The 14,937-nt window shown below is 37.8% G+C and overlaps 1 protein-coding gene, 1 non-coding gene and 1 pseudogene across 2 annotated transcripts; 2 read left to right on the top strand and 1 right to left on the bottom strand.

Moving 5' to 3' along the window:
* The first annotated feature begins 9,022 nt into the window (after positions 1–9,022).
* LOC104724516 (small ribosomal subunit protein eS10y) lies at positions 9,023–10,501 on the top strand. Its single transcript, XM_010443009.2, has 5 exons — positions 9,023–9,157; positions 9,258–9,306; positions 9,433–9,715; positions 9,851–9,974; positions 10,236–10,501. Exons 1-5 carry the CDS (start codon positions 9,155–9,157, stop codon positions 10,326–10,328), a joined length of 552 nt encoding a protein of 183 aa, XP_010441311.1. The 5' UTR covers positions 9,023–9,154; the 3' UTR covers positions 10,329–10,501.
* A 2,559-nt stretch (positions 10,502–13,060) lies between these two features.
* LOC109127368 (F-box protein At5g41490-like) lies at positions 13,061–14,269 on the bottom strand (annotated as a pseudogene).
* A 370-nt stretch (positions 14,270–14,639) lies between these two features.
* Positions 14,640–14,712, top strand: TRNAV-UAC (transfer RNA valine (anticodon UAC)). The gene has a single exon. It is a non-coding gene; the product is annotated as a tRNA-Val (tRNA).
* The last annotated feature ends 225 nt before the right edge of the window (positions 14,713–14,937 follow it).

The following is a 14,937-nucleotide window of genomic DNA, read 5'->3' as shown; positions in this document are numbered from 1 at the left end:
GAAGAACCTGGACAGTGCCTCTTCCCACTTGGTTCACCAAATGAACCGGCTCTCTTATCCGATCCCTTTTCTTGAATCTTAACATTCGGATTGTTGAATTCATAAATACCAACCGTCTCCCACAAACCTCTCCCCCACTTCCATGGACCAAAATCCCCATTGAATGCTCTCAAAATGTTATCAATGTTGTCATATGCTTCATCCTCTTCCCAAACAGGACTAATCATGCCACCAATGGTTTTGAAGTGGATGAAGGAAGTCTACAATTTATATAAAACAGTATACTAGTTCAAATCTAGCACAATAGCTGTTACTGACTCATCTAAGATCGTAGATAAACTGTAGACAAATCACAGAGATGCGTACCTGTTTTATAATGCCCTCTTTGACATATTTTCTACCGCGAGAACCGCAGTAAGCAAGCAACAGTGGACTTGGATTGTTCGGCAACGGTTTCCCAATTACTTTGGCAAAATCAGGCATAGATTCGTACACCCATATCTGTAGAGGTTCGACAAATCCGTCTATGGTGTAACTCTGCTTGTTTAAGTCCTTCTCCTTCACAGACTAAATCAGGTTCTTGAAAGGAACTCTTCCCCAGGGATAATCGAGAAATGCATCTAAATCCATGACTAGCCTAGACATATTTAGACGGGTGGGCGTTGATGGTTTCCTAGCTTCTATAAACCCAGCGTAGATGGCTAAATAACCCAACATAACACGATTGATTCTATCCCAATCGTTTGAGTTCTTACATGTTGCGACTAGTTGCTCAATACTCGGACCGCTGTCTAAACTGACTCCAAGATTCTCCCAAAACTCATCCATCTCGTCTGAAACCTCAACCTGTGGCTCCTCCAACGACTCGACATCTTCACAGTTAAGTCCACTGATGGCTTCAAACTCATTCAAAGAAAATCGTAAAGGGTTAGATCCAACCAGACTCCAGATCCCGAACTTTTTGTTGTAGACTATCTGTAAGCTAAGCATATGGTGAACCAGTCTGGAAGCTCATTCGAATTGGAGACGGTTGAACTGTAACAAGACACCCAGCCGAGATTGATAAATCTCGTCCCATTCATCCGGCTCGAGAGCTTTGTACAGCTCATCAAACAGCTTCGTATCGCTGCTGTAATAGCCGATGCTTTTACCCGGAAGCGGCTCCTCACCTTTCGTGTAAAACCTCCGAGGAAATTCTGGTTCTCGCCTCCTCCATTCTGCAAGATAAGATTAGGTTTGGCGGGAAATTAAAAACGAGAGATTGAGAAAGAGGAAGACTAAACCAATAAGTCTATGCGTCAAATTGAAAAAGAAGACTACTACCGAATTGCAAAAGAAATCAACCTTCAGTTTAATCGAAGAGGACAACGGCGGCGAAGACGATGCGGCGAAGATGAAGATGAAGCGGTTGGGTTGAAGAATACAAATTTGGTCGAGATCTGGTACAAATAAGTTAAACAAAGTAAGTAATCTGGCAATCCGAAAGATAGAGATTTAGAATTAACATGAACAAAAATTGGGAAAATCAACCGTTAGTGATAAGCGATAGAGATAAGCGGAAGAGAAGTGTGATGGTTCCTTATGAGGAAGAATTAGAGATATTATCCTATGTTATCTCGGTTTTTAAGTTGTATAAAATTACAATAATTATAATAATCCCGGTTTCATAAAACCAAAACCGTTTTATTAGAAACAGTATCAGAAAATTATAAAGAAATTATAAAGAAACCGATTAAAACCGGATCCCGCTTATCGGTAAACCAATTCCCGATTATCGGTAAATTAAACATATAAATATTACCGCCAACTAACGTCAAATCAATTTATATCTTGTAATGATTATGTTGACGACTTCTCTGGCAGACTTCTCCACGGGAAACTGAACCGTCAGTAAATCCATCAAATCAAATTAATTTTTGTACTATTATGCTGAAGACTTATCAAGTAGACTTCGTTCTGGGAAACTAAAACGTACTTTAAACTGCAAACCCATCAAATCTAATTAATTTTTGTATTATTATGCTGAAGACTTATGAAGTAGACTTCTTTCTAGGGAAACTAAAACGTACTTTAAACTGCAAATCCATCAAATCAAATTAATTTTTGTACTATTATGTTGAAGACTAATCAAGTAGACTTCTTTCTAGGGAAACTAAAATGTACTTTAAACTGCAAATCCATCAAATCAAATTAATACATCGTTAACGACGATGAACGAGTTTCTATGGTATAGGGACAAAAGTTGCGTGTGAATATAGAATTCGACACTTATAAGTATGAAGTGATATGATATAGAAACTTTCTAAGAATTAGACAACCGTGAATGATAGATGATTATACACTTATATGATGAAGTGAAGTGAAATAGAGAAAGTTTCAATTACCCAACCGTGAACAGTCTCCAATTAAGCGTGGATGGTTTATATTGACCGATACAAGTACTGAAATCACCAATTCTCCGTCGTGAAGATGAACTACGTACTAGTTTTTTTAAAGACATGATTTGCTGATAACTTTTTTGGTTGCAGTTTTAAAATAATCAAAAGGCCCAGTGCTGGTTTATATATACGAGACGAAACGGTTCCAATGAATAGTTACATAATTAATAACGCAAACCGTCGCGTCGTAAATCATTAACGAGTAGACTTCGTCAATTGACTTCTTAATGTAAACGGGGGAAGTCTACTAAATAGGTCAACTAATGAAGTCAACGATATCGTCCAAATATTACAGAAACTGAAGCAAGTTCACAGATTACAGACATAGATACGCCATTCAAACAAACGGCCACGATAAAGAGAGTTTCACATATTTTAATTGAAAGATCTACGAAGCAAAAGAGATTAATACAACAATTAAGATTATACCGGCAATTAAGACATTCTCGACCACCCCGCGTACACGACGAACTGACAGACGTAATTCCTTCATCTGATCTTTCACCTTGTCTAGCTCCTGCTGAACCCATAGCATATCATCATTTTCCTGGATGGCTGTAATAGAATCCCTTTGGTCAGCAAGTCCACCTCTCATTGCTTGAAGTTCTTGCATAATAGCCTCATCCCGCCATTTCATAATATGGTCCTCTCCATCCTATACCGTACCATAGAAATAAATATACCATAAGAATATTATTTATACTCAAATAATAATTATACCAAACGAATAAACCATCATATAATCTAACAACCTCATGGTTATTGCATGCAAAGAAAATCCTTCCAGGATTGTCGGCTATGGTGGAACATTTCATAACGGTTACCCTTCCGCAGAAACATTTGTCAGGAATTCCAACTGTCAGGCTAAGAAAGTTTACTTCAGGTGGACCTTCACTCCATACTTGCAAAGAACTAGAAGATGACTGAGTGTAGCTGTGTAACCCCATATCTGTGTGCAAAATGAACAAAAAACTATGAGAACATATATATTTTCAAACAAAATTAGCTAAAGCGTTAGAAAAGCAAATAGTCGACGATAAATGAGGAGAATACTTATCTCAGATGTCCTTGAGTTTCGAAGACGATAAATGATGAGGATAGAATCTGAATTTTCGAGAGCAACAATATCGGAATTACTGATGAAAGAATACTTACACCTAACCAATTTTTATAATTAATTTGTATATTTTTATTTTTATATTTAGTCCTATTGGATGTTAATATTATTAAAAAAATATTATTTTACATTTGACATTGTTAATTTATAAATCATGAAATATGTTTTAAGATTGAACTCTAATATCTAAAGTCTAAACCTTAAATCCTATATTCTAAACTTTACGGTATAATATAGGGTTTAGGGTTCAATTTTGAAACACATTTCATTATTTTTCAATGACAAACAAGAAATATTTTTTAAAAAAAGTTTTTACAAGTGTGGATTTTTAGATCTTATATTATATATTCTTGAATCTATAAAAAGTGACTATAGCTTTATTGTTAATGGAATTAGAAATGTTATATTCTTATAAATAATATATGAGAATATATTTTTTTGCATTTTATTAAGTTAATTGATAAATAGTAAAATATGTTTCAAGATTAGTCTCGATAATTTAATTTTTATAAATCGAATTGAAGAAACTGTTAAAGAATAAAGGACCAAGTTGATCAGATGTGAAGTTGTGTTTGTCAAAAATAAAATATACTAGGTATAAACTCGCCCGATTTGCAAAATAAATATATACAAATAAATTAGAGTTATATGTAAATTTATTTTCTAGGATTTTAAAATATATATCTATAACCCATGAAAATATTTTTAGATTAAATTATTATGTATCAAATACCTGTATAACCCGCTCTTTTGTTAATCTACGCAAGATTTTTTATTTTTTTATTCTTTTGTATTTGTGTAAGAATATGTTTCACCCGTGAAATATTATATCAATAGTATTAAATAATTCAATTCTCTATAATAATGATTATTTTGATAATTTTATTTTGGAAACTTTAAATATGTGAATAATAATCAATCTTTTTAATAGGTGAATAATTTCCGGTTTTGAAAACGTTTTGGATCTAATGATTTTATATTTTAATAATTAAATATGTTATATAATGATTAAACTAATTTTAAAATTGAAATGTTTGAATTTTTTTATTTAATTGTAAAGGAATATTCCTTAATCATTCAAAAGAAATTATGTGTAAATATCTATAAAAATTATTGCAATAAATTTATCGGTATCCTGAGCTCTCTAACAACGACACATCAGCATTTTCTTCAGAATGCTTATCTATTAATATATAGGGATATGAGTGAAGTTGTTTGTTAAATTACCTCTTACAGAAGAAGAGGGTTCCGGTTTATGTTTGAGATAACTTGAACCAAATTACATGGTTTACATATAACCGATTTCACCCAAATTGAATTTGTTCTGGTTCTCCTGCTGGTTCTTTTGCTGGTACTTCTTCTTCATCATCCAATTCCAATTCGTTTTCGTTCTTTTCATTCTTATGGATTCTCTCATATGCTTCAGCTCTTGAGATTATCACTATAAAGTATAAATGAACACACTTTTATGAAGTCTTCTGTTGGATATGGGCTCTGCCCCCAACATTTGGTGAAGCCCAAATAGAAGATCCACCAGATTTTAGGCCCTGAAGTTATTGATTCGGACCATCTGTCCGTAGGGGCAAAACCGTTATTTGCGGAAGAGCACGAAAAAATCTAGGTCAATGGTCCACTATAAATACCAGAGGTCATTGTCAGAGAAGGGGATCGACTTTTTTGGGCAATCAAAGTGAGAAGAGCAATTATTTTCGTATTAACTGCGCTTAACACTTTATTGTCATTTTCTGTAAACACTTTCTTGAGTTCTACGTTAATAAAAGGACCAGATCCGATTTATCCCCAACAACATTCGTATTATTTATATTGTCTAGATCCTGCATCAACAATTTGGCACCCACCGTGGGGCCGAACAGAATCCTTTTCTTTTGACGAATAGAATTTGAAAATCAAGGCATTTCCAGAAAACCAACAAACATGTCTCATACAATCGTACACAACATCTCCACGCACTTTGTCCCGCGTACTGCGTCCTCCAAACTGCATACCACGCACTGTCCCGCATACTACGTCCACCAAACCGCGTACCGTGCACTGTCTCGCAAACTGCGTATCGCGTACGAATCATCACGCCCGCGCATCCACCGGCAGCACGCCCGCGCGTCCATCGTCAGCGCGTTCGCCATCAGTGCGCCCGCACGTCCACCACCAGCTCGCCCGCGCATCCACGACCAGCTCGCCTGCGCGTCAATTATCAGCTCGCCTGCGCGTCAATTATCAGCTCGCTCGCGCATCCACAATCAGCTCGCCCGCACGTCCACGACCAGCTCGCCCGCGCATCCACGACCAGATCGCCCGCACGTCAATTGTCAGCTCGCCTTAGGGTCAATTGTCAGCTCGCACGTGCGTCCACAATCAGCTCGCCCGCGCGTCCACGACCAGCTCGCCCGCGCGTCAATTGTCAGCTATCTCGCGCGTACACAACCAGCTCACCCGCGCGTCAACAACCAGCTCGCCCGCGCGTCAATAACCAGCTCGTCGACGCTTCCACGATAAGTTTGCTCGCGCGTCCGTCACCACCACTCCCGCGCGTCCGTTATAACACGCCAGCACGAACCAAGATCGCGCACCTCCATAGTACACACCGCGCCAGCTCGTACACCTCCAGATCCTTGCAGAATCACCTGCACGCCATGCCTTCACAGCAAGACTTCTTGTGGCACCACCTGAACTAGTGCGCCCTCCTCTACGTCTTGAACATTGTTCCCCGACTATCGAGAACCCTCTAGTATCACCTCGCAACGAGTACACCAAGTAGACCTCACCAACTCTCGAGCAATCACACGCGACCGCGAGCTCGTTGACATCGCCAATGTATCTCGTAACATCGACCTTGCCAACGTATCTTGTAACGGTGACCTTGCCAACATATCTCGCAACGGCGACCTCGTCAATGTATCTCGCAATTGTGACCTCGCCAATGTTTCTCTTAACGCCGACCTTGCCAACCCTCTCGCACGCCAGGCCTCCAGCACGCTATGATCAGCACCGCGCCAGCCTGGTACCTCGCGCGAAAAACACTACGCTAGGACAATTCTCGAGCACACCACCAACATCCTCCGATTCGACCATCTCGCGCCATCGCACCTCGATTGCTCCACTGCGCCATCATCTCCATCGCGTCTTGACCGCGCCACTCCTGCAACGCTTCCGCACAAATCAGTACAGTACGCGAAACTAACATGGCCATGAGTCGGATGAACGAGTCCGCACTACTGAATCGAGACTTACAAACCACAGGCATCTCGCAAGCCTCAACGTCAACGTCCGAGCCAATATCTTATGCGCACCTATCTGACAGTGCCGCCAGCAAACCTCCGCACATTCACCAGCACGCATCAAGGAGCCATACTTACTTGGCGCAACGTGATCCTCTCAAAAAAAAAAAAAAAAAAAAACACGCTCGACAATATCGATCTCTAAGTACTCACGGGATAAGCCGGACGCAAGAGCCGCACCCAATGAGTTTTCGGGCAATACTGCCTTGCTAAACGATTAGCTTGCACATCGTCGCCCTGGCCAGGTGTACGATTTTAAACGCGTTCCGCATGAATGCAGTGGTGAAATAATCCACAAACTTTACTTTTGTAAAGATTGAAAGCTGATTCCATACTCGCAAGCGCTCCGCATGGGTGCAGTGGTGAAATAATCCACATCCTTACTTTCGTAGGATTTATAAGCCGAGCCCAGACTCGCATAAAGCTAGCAGAGAGCAGAGTGAATAAGCCGAAGACCCCGACTCGCACTCTCGCAACTCTTGCAGCACCTACAAGGTAAGTCGGTCACGCTGACTGCACCTAACTAGTACGACAAGTCCGTCTTTTCTACTCACAGCGTTACGGGAATAACATATCCATGGTAAGCCAGGAGACGTCCTGCACTGCAAAATATGCCCCCGCAACGACAAAAGCATAAAAGTAAAAAGCAACTTCATCATAATGAAGAAAACATAAATCAGCAATAATCAACTTTTGCGCGAAAATCATCAATAAAGTATGAATGACCTAGTTCATAAAGCAACCAAGTTTGCAATACCAAAAAGAAAAATACAAAAGCAATCACCAATCAAGTTCGCAGTGACAAAAAAAAAAGAACAAAAGCAATAAACGATAAAGACACATCACTCTTGAGCAGTCTTGTCGGCGTCTCCAGTAGCAAAGATTCCAGATTGCATCACAAGTCTCTCTCGACTAGAGAGTCTTTTTGTCTTCAAGTGCAGAAAACTCGTGACATTGCAGGGTCTTCCGTCTTCGCTCAAGTACATAGATGCGACGGATTGTGGATCACTTGAGAGAGTCTGTTTCTATTTCGGTGATCCAATGAAGGACTTCATGTTCCACAATTGTTTCTCATTCCAATATCCAATCAGAGAGCTCATGTTCCAAAACTGTTTGAATCTTGATGAAGAATCAAGAAGAGTACTCATACAACAACGTGTTTACGAATATGTATGTTTACCAGGTAAAGAAATTCCCGCGGAGTTCACTCACAAAGCTAGAGGAAACTCCATAATCATCCCCATGGTTATGGATCCTGATGGAACTTTCTTTGCATCCTCAAGATTTAAGGCTTGTCTTCTGCTTTCGCCAATCAAGTACCCATATCTTGATATAACTTGTCGTCTAATAACAGCATGAGGTGTTACCATTATGGAACGTAACTGGGATTCAATGAATGTTTCTCATTTCATAACAGAGCATCTGTTTATATGTGGAGCTAACTTGGTTCGAGAATCACCTAACGTGGATGTGATTGCGAACGAGATTCTGTTTGAGTTCAGCTGCATGGACAACACCAAGATTGTTGAGTGCGGTGTACAAATCTTGAGTGAGGAAACAGAGAGTAACAGTGGTAGCGAAGTGGATTACTTTGAAACTGAAGCCATCACCGACGACCATACAGATGGAAATGAATACTATGAACCTGAAGCTGCTCAATGTAAATATACATGTTTTTGGAGTTGCTTAAAAAGCTTTGGTCTAGAGAAGAAAATGATGAAAACAAAGAAGAAAACATGAACCACCATTATGATTCAAAGATGATGAAGAAGGTGTTTGCGTTAAGTATATCTTTGCTTTTGCTATATCTTGTTTTCCCATAGTTTTTTCCTGCAAGAACTCATAGTGTTGTCAAAGTAAATACTTGTTGTATCCTCTTCGATCGATTACTTTGAACCAAGAGGTATGAAATCATATGTGTATATTGAGTTATATGACCTCTTCTTGATTTAAAGTATCTTTATGGTTACTTGATGAAATTTCTCACGAATTACTCATAGACTTTAAAATGTCATAATGCTCAACATGAAGAAGACCTTGATGTAAGCTAAACGGTACCGTAGTAAGAAGAAGTTTTGTTAGATTGGGTCGAAAACATATTGGGCTACGTTGGCCCATTAAGACTTTTTTTAATCTCAGCCCAATTTGGGATACATAATAAAACCCTTAAAACAAACATGATATAAAAGTGGCGGCTTCAGTCGAAACTAGGGTTTCGCGTGAGGAGAAGAAGTGAAAGCAAAACACATACAAACGCAGTCACCTTCTCTGTCGCCTCTTCCTCTGTCAATCTCATCGCAACCATGGTAGGCATCTCTAATCTCTGAATCTCTCGTTGCCTTAATCCAATACTGATTTCAAATGATGAGTACAAAATCAAACTGATCTTGTTTCTCGTATTTGCAGATCATATCAGAGAAGAATCGCCGTGAGATCTCCAAGTACCTCTTCAAAGGTACGAACTTGTTTTGAGCTTATGAATCTAGTGGTCTTTATGCATAGAAAGACAATAGCATTGATTGAATGATTGATTGATAGAATCAAGATAAGTGTACTTAGAAATGGGTTGTGTTTTGTGCAGAGGGTGTTTTGTTTGCTAAAAAGGATTTCAATTTGCCACAACATCCTTTGATCGAGAGTGTCCCGAATCTGCAAGTTATCAAGTTGATGCAGAGTTTCAAATCTAAGGAATATGTTCGTGAGACCTTTGCCTGGATGCATTACTACTGGTTCCTCACAAATGAAGGCATTGACTTCCTCAGGACTTACCTCAATCTCCCATCTGAGATTGTTCCTGCTACTTTGAAGAAGCAACAGAAGCCTCTTGGTCGACCTATGGGAGGCCCACATGGTGACCGTCCCCGGTAATCAACTTTAATCTTCTATTGTATCAATCTTCTTGTTGTTGTATCATGTCTTCTTCAATTGAGTGTGGTGAAGAGTCTAATGGTTACTTGTATAGTGTTTAATATGTGACGGTTTTGATTTGTTTTTTACAGTGGCCCACCTCGTGATGGAGAGAGGAGGTCTGGTGATAGAGAGGGATACCGTGGAGGTCCTAGATCAGGTGGAGAGTATGGTGACAAGAGTGGAGCTCCTGCTGATTACCAGCCAGCCTTCAGGGTACAAAAAACTTTCTTTTCTTGTCATTCTCTGTTAACTGTTGGTTCTTTGATACTTCTTCCTGAACCCTTTTAGCTGTTACACATTACATTAGTATCATGCTTGATTTTGAGGAAACTTGTTTGTAATTACATTTCATTACACATTACATTAGGAAACATGATTTGTAAGCTTTAGCTGTTGCACATTACATTAGAATCATTACAAAATGTTGTCGAGCATTTGTATTGGTGTGTAATTAAATGTGTTGGGGTTGTGCAGGCACCTTCTGGTGGAGCTAGACAAGGGTTTGGTCGTGGATCCGGTGGTTTTGGTGGTGGTGCTGGTCCAGCTGCTGGATCTGATCTTCCTTGAAAGGGAATTTATGATCCTTTCTTGTTTCTTTTTGGTCTTAATTAAAGGTTACATAGTACCTTTGATCTGAGAACGAATGTGTCTTTGGGAACTTTGTTTCTTTCTTAAAACCATTTTCACAATATGATTGTTTTTTACGTTAGAATTTTATGAAGAAATGTTGGATCGTGTCATGAATCTTTTACATTCCCTGCCATCCCTTTTTAATTCTCCTAAATTTTTTTTTCCGGAGCTTATATACAAAGCGACTTGTCTACATACATGAGTTATAACGGTTTATAGATATAATTAGTAATACATATCTCAGAGACCCAAGCAAGTGACAAGCTTCAACACAAGACAAGACCATAACTGAAACATCAACTACTGTCTTGTAATTCCTCGAGGAGCAGTTGTCTTAATAGTCTGTCTTTTTCTCTCCTGTAACATCAAAATGTTTGGACCGATCTTTTTTTTATTTTCACGAATCAAAGTAAAAGAGAAACCCAACAGCATCGTTATTAAAGCAAGTGTTAATGGTTCCTCAAGTCCATTTTGGAAGCTGGGAGAGGTTGAGAAAAGCAAGTGTTAAAAGTATTTTTTTTGTTTGTACTTTGCTTTATAAAATCACATCCTTTTGTTTACGATACAAATTGGTATTAGAGAGCAATAGAGAGCAAGAGAGCCGACTACCAATATGTGCATTTCAACGTCAGCATCCCTGCATAAGGTCCCATAAAGCCCCAACTAAATTATGTTTTGTTTACTGGGGGGTTTTCGGCAAAATTACAAAACAGCCCTCACTCAATAATACATATTTACTAGGAGACAAGTACTAGTTTGATGAGCTGCTCTTTATTTTTATTACTATGTCTAGATCAATGGCTTATGCAAGGAGAACGATATTGAAGGAGTCATAAAGATGATGTCTTTTATGAATCAAGCTAGATAGAGCCTAATGTAGTTACATATATACATTTTATTCATGAAGACATTGGTAAGTCCGGCGGGATCTTGTCGAGCTAAGACTCTCTATGCAAAGAGATGGAGACGAATTGGAAACAGCCACGCATATGAGATAAGCATTAGAGCATTTATTAAGGTAGACGAGGTTGTTTGTGCTTACGGTTTATTTGAAGAAGCATATAACATGAACTTGTTTGTTAAGAGTTCAACAACTGATCAGGAAGTCATTTGCAGGTTATGTCACAAAGGTTTGATGGATAAAGCTGCAGTTAGTGAACTATTATAGCACACCTAGTGTAAGCTGTGTGGAGTAACCCTAAACACTTGGGCTGTTTTGGTTACCTGCATGTTCAATCATTCATAACCCAAAACATTATTATACCAAAAGACAGAAGAAAGTAAAGTACAAAACCCAACAGCACGAACAACATTATATATTGTTCTTTATTACGTAAGATATTCTTCTAGGTGTGTCTCGCGAAGCGTTTCAAAACTTGACCCCTCTCAATGTTTCGCCTTCTCCTCCTACTTATAAATATTGATTCTAGACTAGCCTTTCATTTGCGGTAAAATATATATTTAAAATCATATTTTCAGAAATATAAATAATATTACTTTCTAATAATTTTATAAAGTTCTAATGGTGAAAGAAACGAAGATCATTTGAAACTAGCTCAATGTTTATTCTTTTGCTAAAAACAATAATTATATTTGCCCAAAAGAACATATGAACACCGATTGAAATGACATGAATATATATTTTAATTTAGATAACTATATAGTTAAACATTATATATAAATATGTAGTTATAGTGTTTTTACAGAAATCTTTAAATTTAGAAAATCTAGTCTAATAAAAATGAAAACAAGGAATAATATTATACCAATAGCTGAGATATATAGGAATATAATGACTAATTAAAATTTATTAAATCCAGTGATATAATACCGTAACTAAGACCAATTATATAAGAGATTTAATGACCAATTATAGTCTTCCTCTCACGAAACAATTTTGTAATTTTATTTCTCCATCAATTACGGACACATATATTCCTTAAAAAAACTAAAAATATCCAAATTTATAGAATTCTCCTTAATAAATTACCTTTGGTATCTCCTATATAAAATACTTTATATCCCATTTTATTGTTTGCCCTTCTCTTACTATATTATTTACATTAAATTGTCATTAGTATAACTAAGGAATATTTCATTCAATAATTGAAGGAAATCTATACTATTAATTGGAAAATACACTTCAGGGTTAAAAAGAAAATCATATCAAATATACATGTTGTCAAACTGACCCAATTTACATATTAGGAAAAAAAGATTAAAGAACAGATTTATTATATTTTAGAAAATCGTTCAAATTAGTTCCATAATAATCAGGTTATGAGAATTTTGTGTGTATATATATATTTATGTATGACAAAAATACGAGACGAGAATTTTGGGAACAAAAATTTATGCAAAATATATGTGGACATACTATTTACTCATGTGAATTACGAGGAATGGGGTTTTTTCGAGTCAAAACAATTTAAACGTTGCAATCAGACATATTAGATGGGTTTGATTACTTAAAAATTATTTTTTTTTTAAATTACGAAAAATAATTACGTATGTAGGTGCGGGTCGAGAACCTAGTTAACTAGGTGTGTCTAGGTGTGTCTCGCGAAGCGTTTCAAAACTTGACCTCTCTCAATGTTTCGCCTTCACCTCCTACTTATAAATATTGATTCTAGACTAGCCTTTCATTTGCGGTAAGTCTCGACCTGTTTTCAGCAAATCGACGGTTGTCTAAACCACTTTGTTCTATCCTCCTTGCCTCGTGCAGGTTTCTTGATTTGGACCGAACTTGGGACATAATAGCACAAAGGTGTCCGACAGTAGTTTCTTTCTGGTACTGCTAGATCCAATTTTCTCAAGTATTTAGCCTTAGTAATAGTGGTAAGTATAAATGTCTTGGGATAGTCTCTATTATTTCTCAAGTATTTAGATCCAATTTTCTCAAGTATCCAATTTTCTCAAGTATTTAGCCTCGTCGATGAAGAACGTAACTGGAAAACATATCATCACGCATATCCACCATTCTCAAGAACTTAGTCCACGACACCATGTTGGCCTCAATCTTAGTCGAGATCCATATCACAAACTCATATTCATATGAATTGTGCTATCGCAATAAAGCTGCAAGCTTCTCTTCTTTAACACAAGATAATATCACATATGTATATCCACGACCCCTAGCGCCAAGTGGCAAAGGTAAAAGCGGTCCAAATCTTTCTCTTGTAAAATCAAAACAAATTATGTGACGGGGCAATCTTGAGGAGCTCCTTTTTTTAGCTGGCCAGTAAGTGTTTCCCTTAACACAAACCCCATAGTCCGAAAAAGGTATATACCAGTTTGGAGTGACATCAAGAGTTTTCCATAAGTCAAGAGTCAAAATCGTAGATTTCAAAAAGTTCCTCCTTTTCGGGTATTCTAGAATTTAAAAACCTCAACAATTTAACCCTACGACAAGATTCCTTATCCTCGTAACCAAGAGCAAATTTGGACTTTTCCCAAGAGTGAGAACTGTGTGGATATCTGAGTTTGATCCACCTTGTTTGCCCCTAATACGGATTCCAAACCACAACCCTAGTAGTGTCTTTCAAGATGCATAGCAATAAACCCTCAAAGTGGAAGACTTCGTCAATACTAACTTGATTATGAAGAAAACTAAGCTGACCTTTAAACTCCACAGACGGATGGACGTCGTCGACAACAACGCTCATTAAATAAAGATTGTGAGGTGTAACCGAGATCATCATAGTCTTCGCTTCTCTTGTTGCTGCTTTGCCAATCCACATCTTCGTGAAGCTCTCACTTGTGGTTAAATTGTTCCAACTTTTGCAAGTTAATCTCACTGCTTTCCTAAATCTTTGAGGAACCCTAGAAATGATCTCCTCTATCATATCCTTTGGAAGATTGGAGATCATCGTCGCCATTAGTGGTTTTTTTTGTTCTTCTCACCCTTCAGAAACCCTATTTTCATTTTCCTCGGTTTTCTTGCGGTTAATAAAAAGTATATATCAACTGAAGATACAAAAACCCTAAACGAGGCTGCGCCAATCGTGGGCTTCAGAATCCACACAATATGACATGTCTTTCAAAATAAAGCTCAACAAAGTTTGTTAGACAATCATATTGCAAGGCGTTATTTGCGGATGAGGAGTAATGGAAAGGAGACCAGTTGTTTGATGAGCTGCTCTGGTTAGGTTAGGTTTGGCTCCTCATGTTTTTATAACTATAAAATAGTGTATTATCAATGGTGGAAGCAAAACGATATGTAAGGAGGAGCCGTAGAAATTATTATTAGGTGCTGTGGTGTAGTGGTTATCACGTTTGCCTTACACGCAAAAGGTCTCCAGTTCAATCCTGGGCAGCACCATTTTACACTTCTTATATATTTATTTTTAAAAGAAGCTAGTTTTTGTGCTCAGGGTTTACGGAAGAAGCTCTTTAGCATTTCGAAACATTTCCAAAAACACAACCACTCTTATCAATGTTCTGCTCATGCATAATCCTTGCTTTCAAAAGAGTTTACAATGTAACACTGTGTTGACGTCTTTAAAGTATCGTATCAGTGTCACCTCCCTCTTGAGCATCAATTTGA

Source organism: Camelina sativa, chromosome 11 (genome assembly GCF_030686135.1).
Source record: "Camelina sativa cultivar CO46 ecotype springtype chromosome 11, ASM3068613v1".
Taxonomy (NCBI): Eukaryota; Viridiplantae; Streptophyta; class Magnoliopsida; order Brassicales; family Brassicaceae; genus Camelina; species Camelina sativa.
The sequence above is the reverse complement of the archived record's forward strand: the minus strand, read 5'-3'. Positions and strand labels throughout refer to the sequence as shown.

Excerpts from the sequence above, each read along its gene's own strand:
- LOC104724516 (XM_010443009.2), top strand. Across the intron at positions 9,307-9,432 it reads CTCCAAGTACCTCTTCAAAG|AGGGTGTTTTGTTTGCTAAA; the intron begins GTACGAACTTGT and ends TGTTTTGTGCAG. Across the intron at positions 9,975-10,235 it reads ATTACCAGCCAGCCTTCAGG|GCACCTTCTGGTGGAGCTAG; the intron begins GTACAAAAAACT and ends GGGGTTGTGCAG.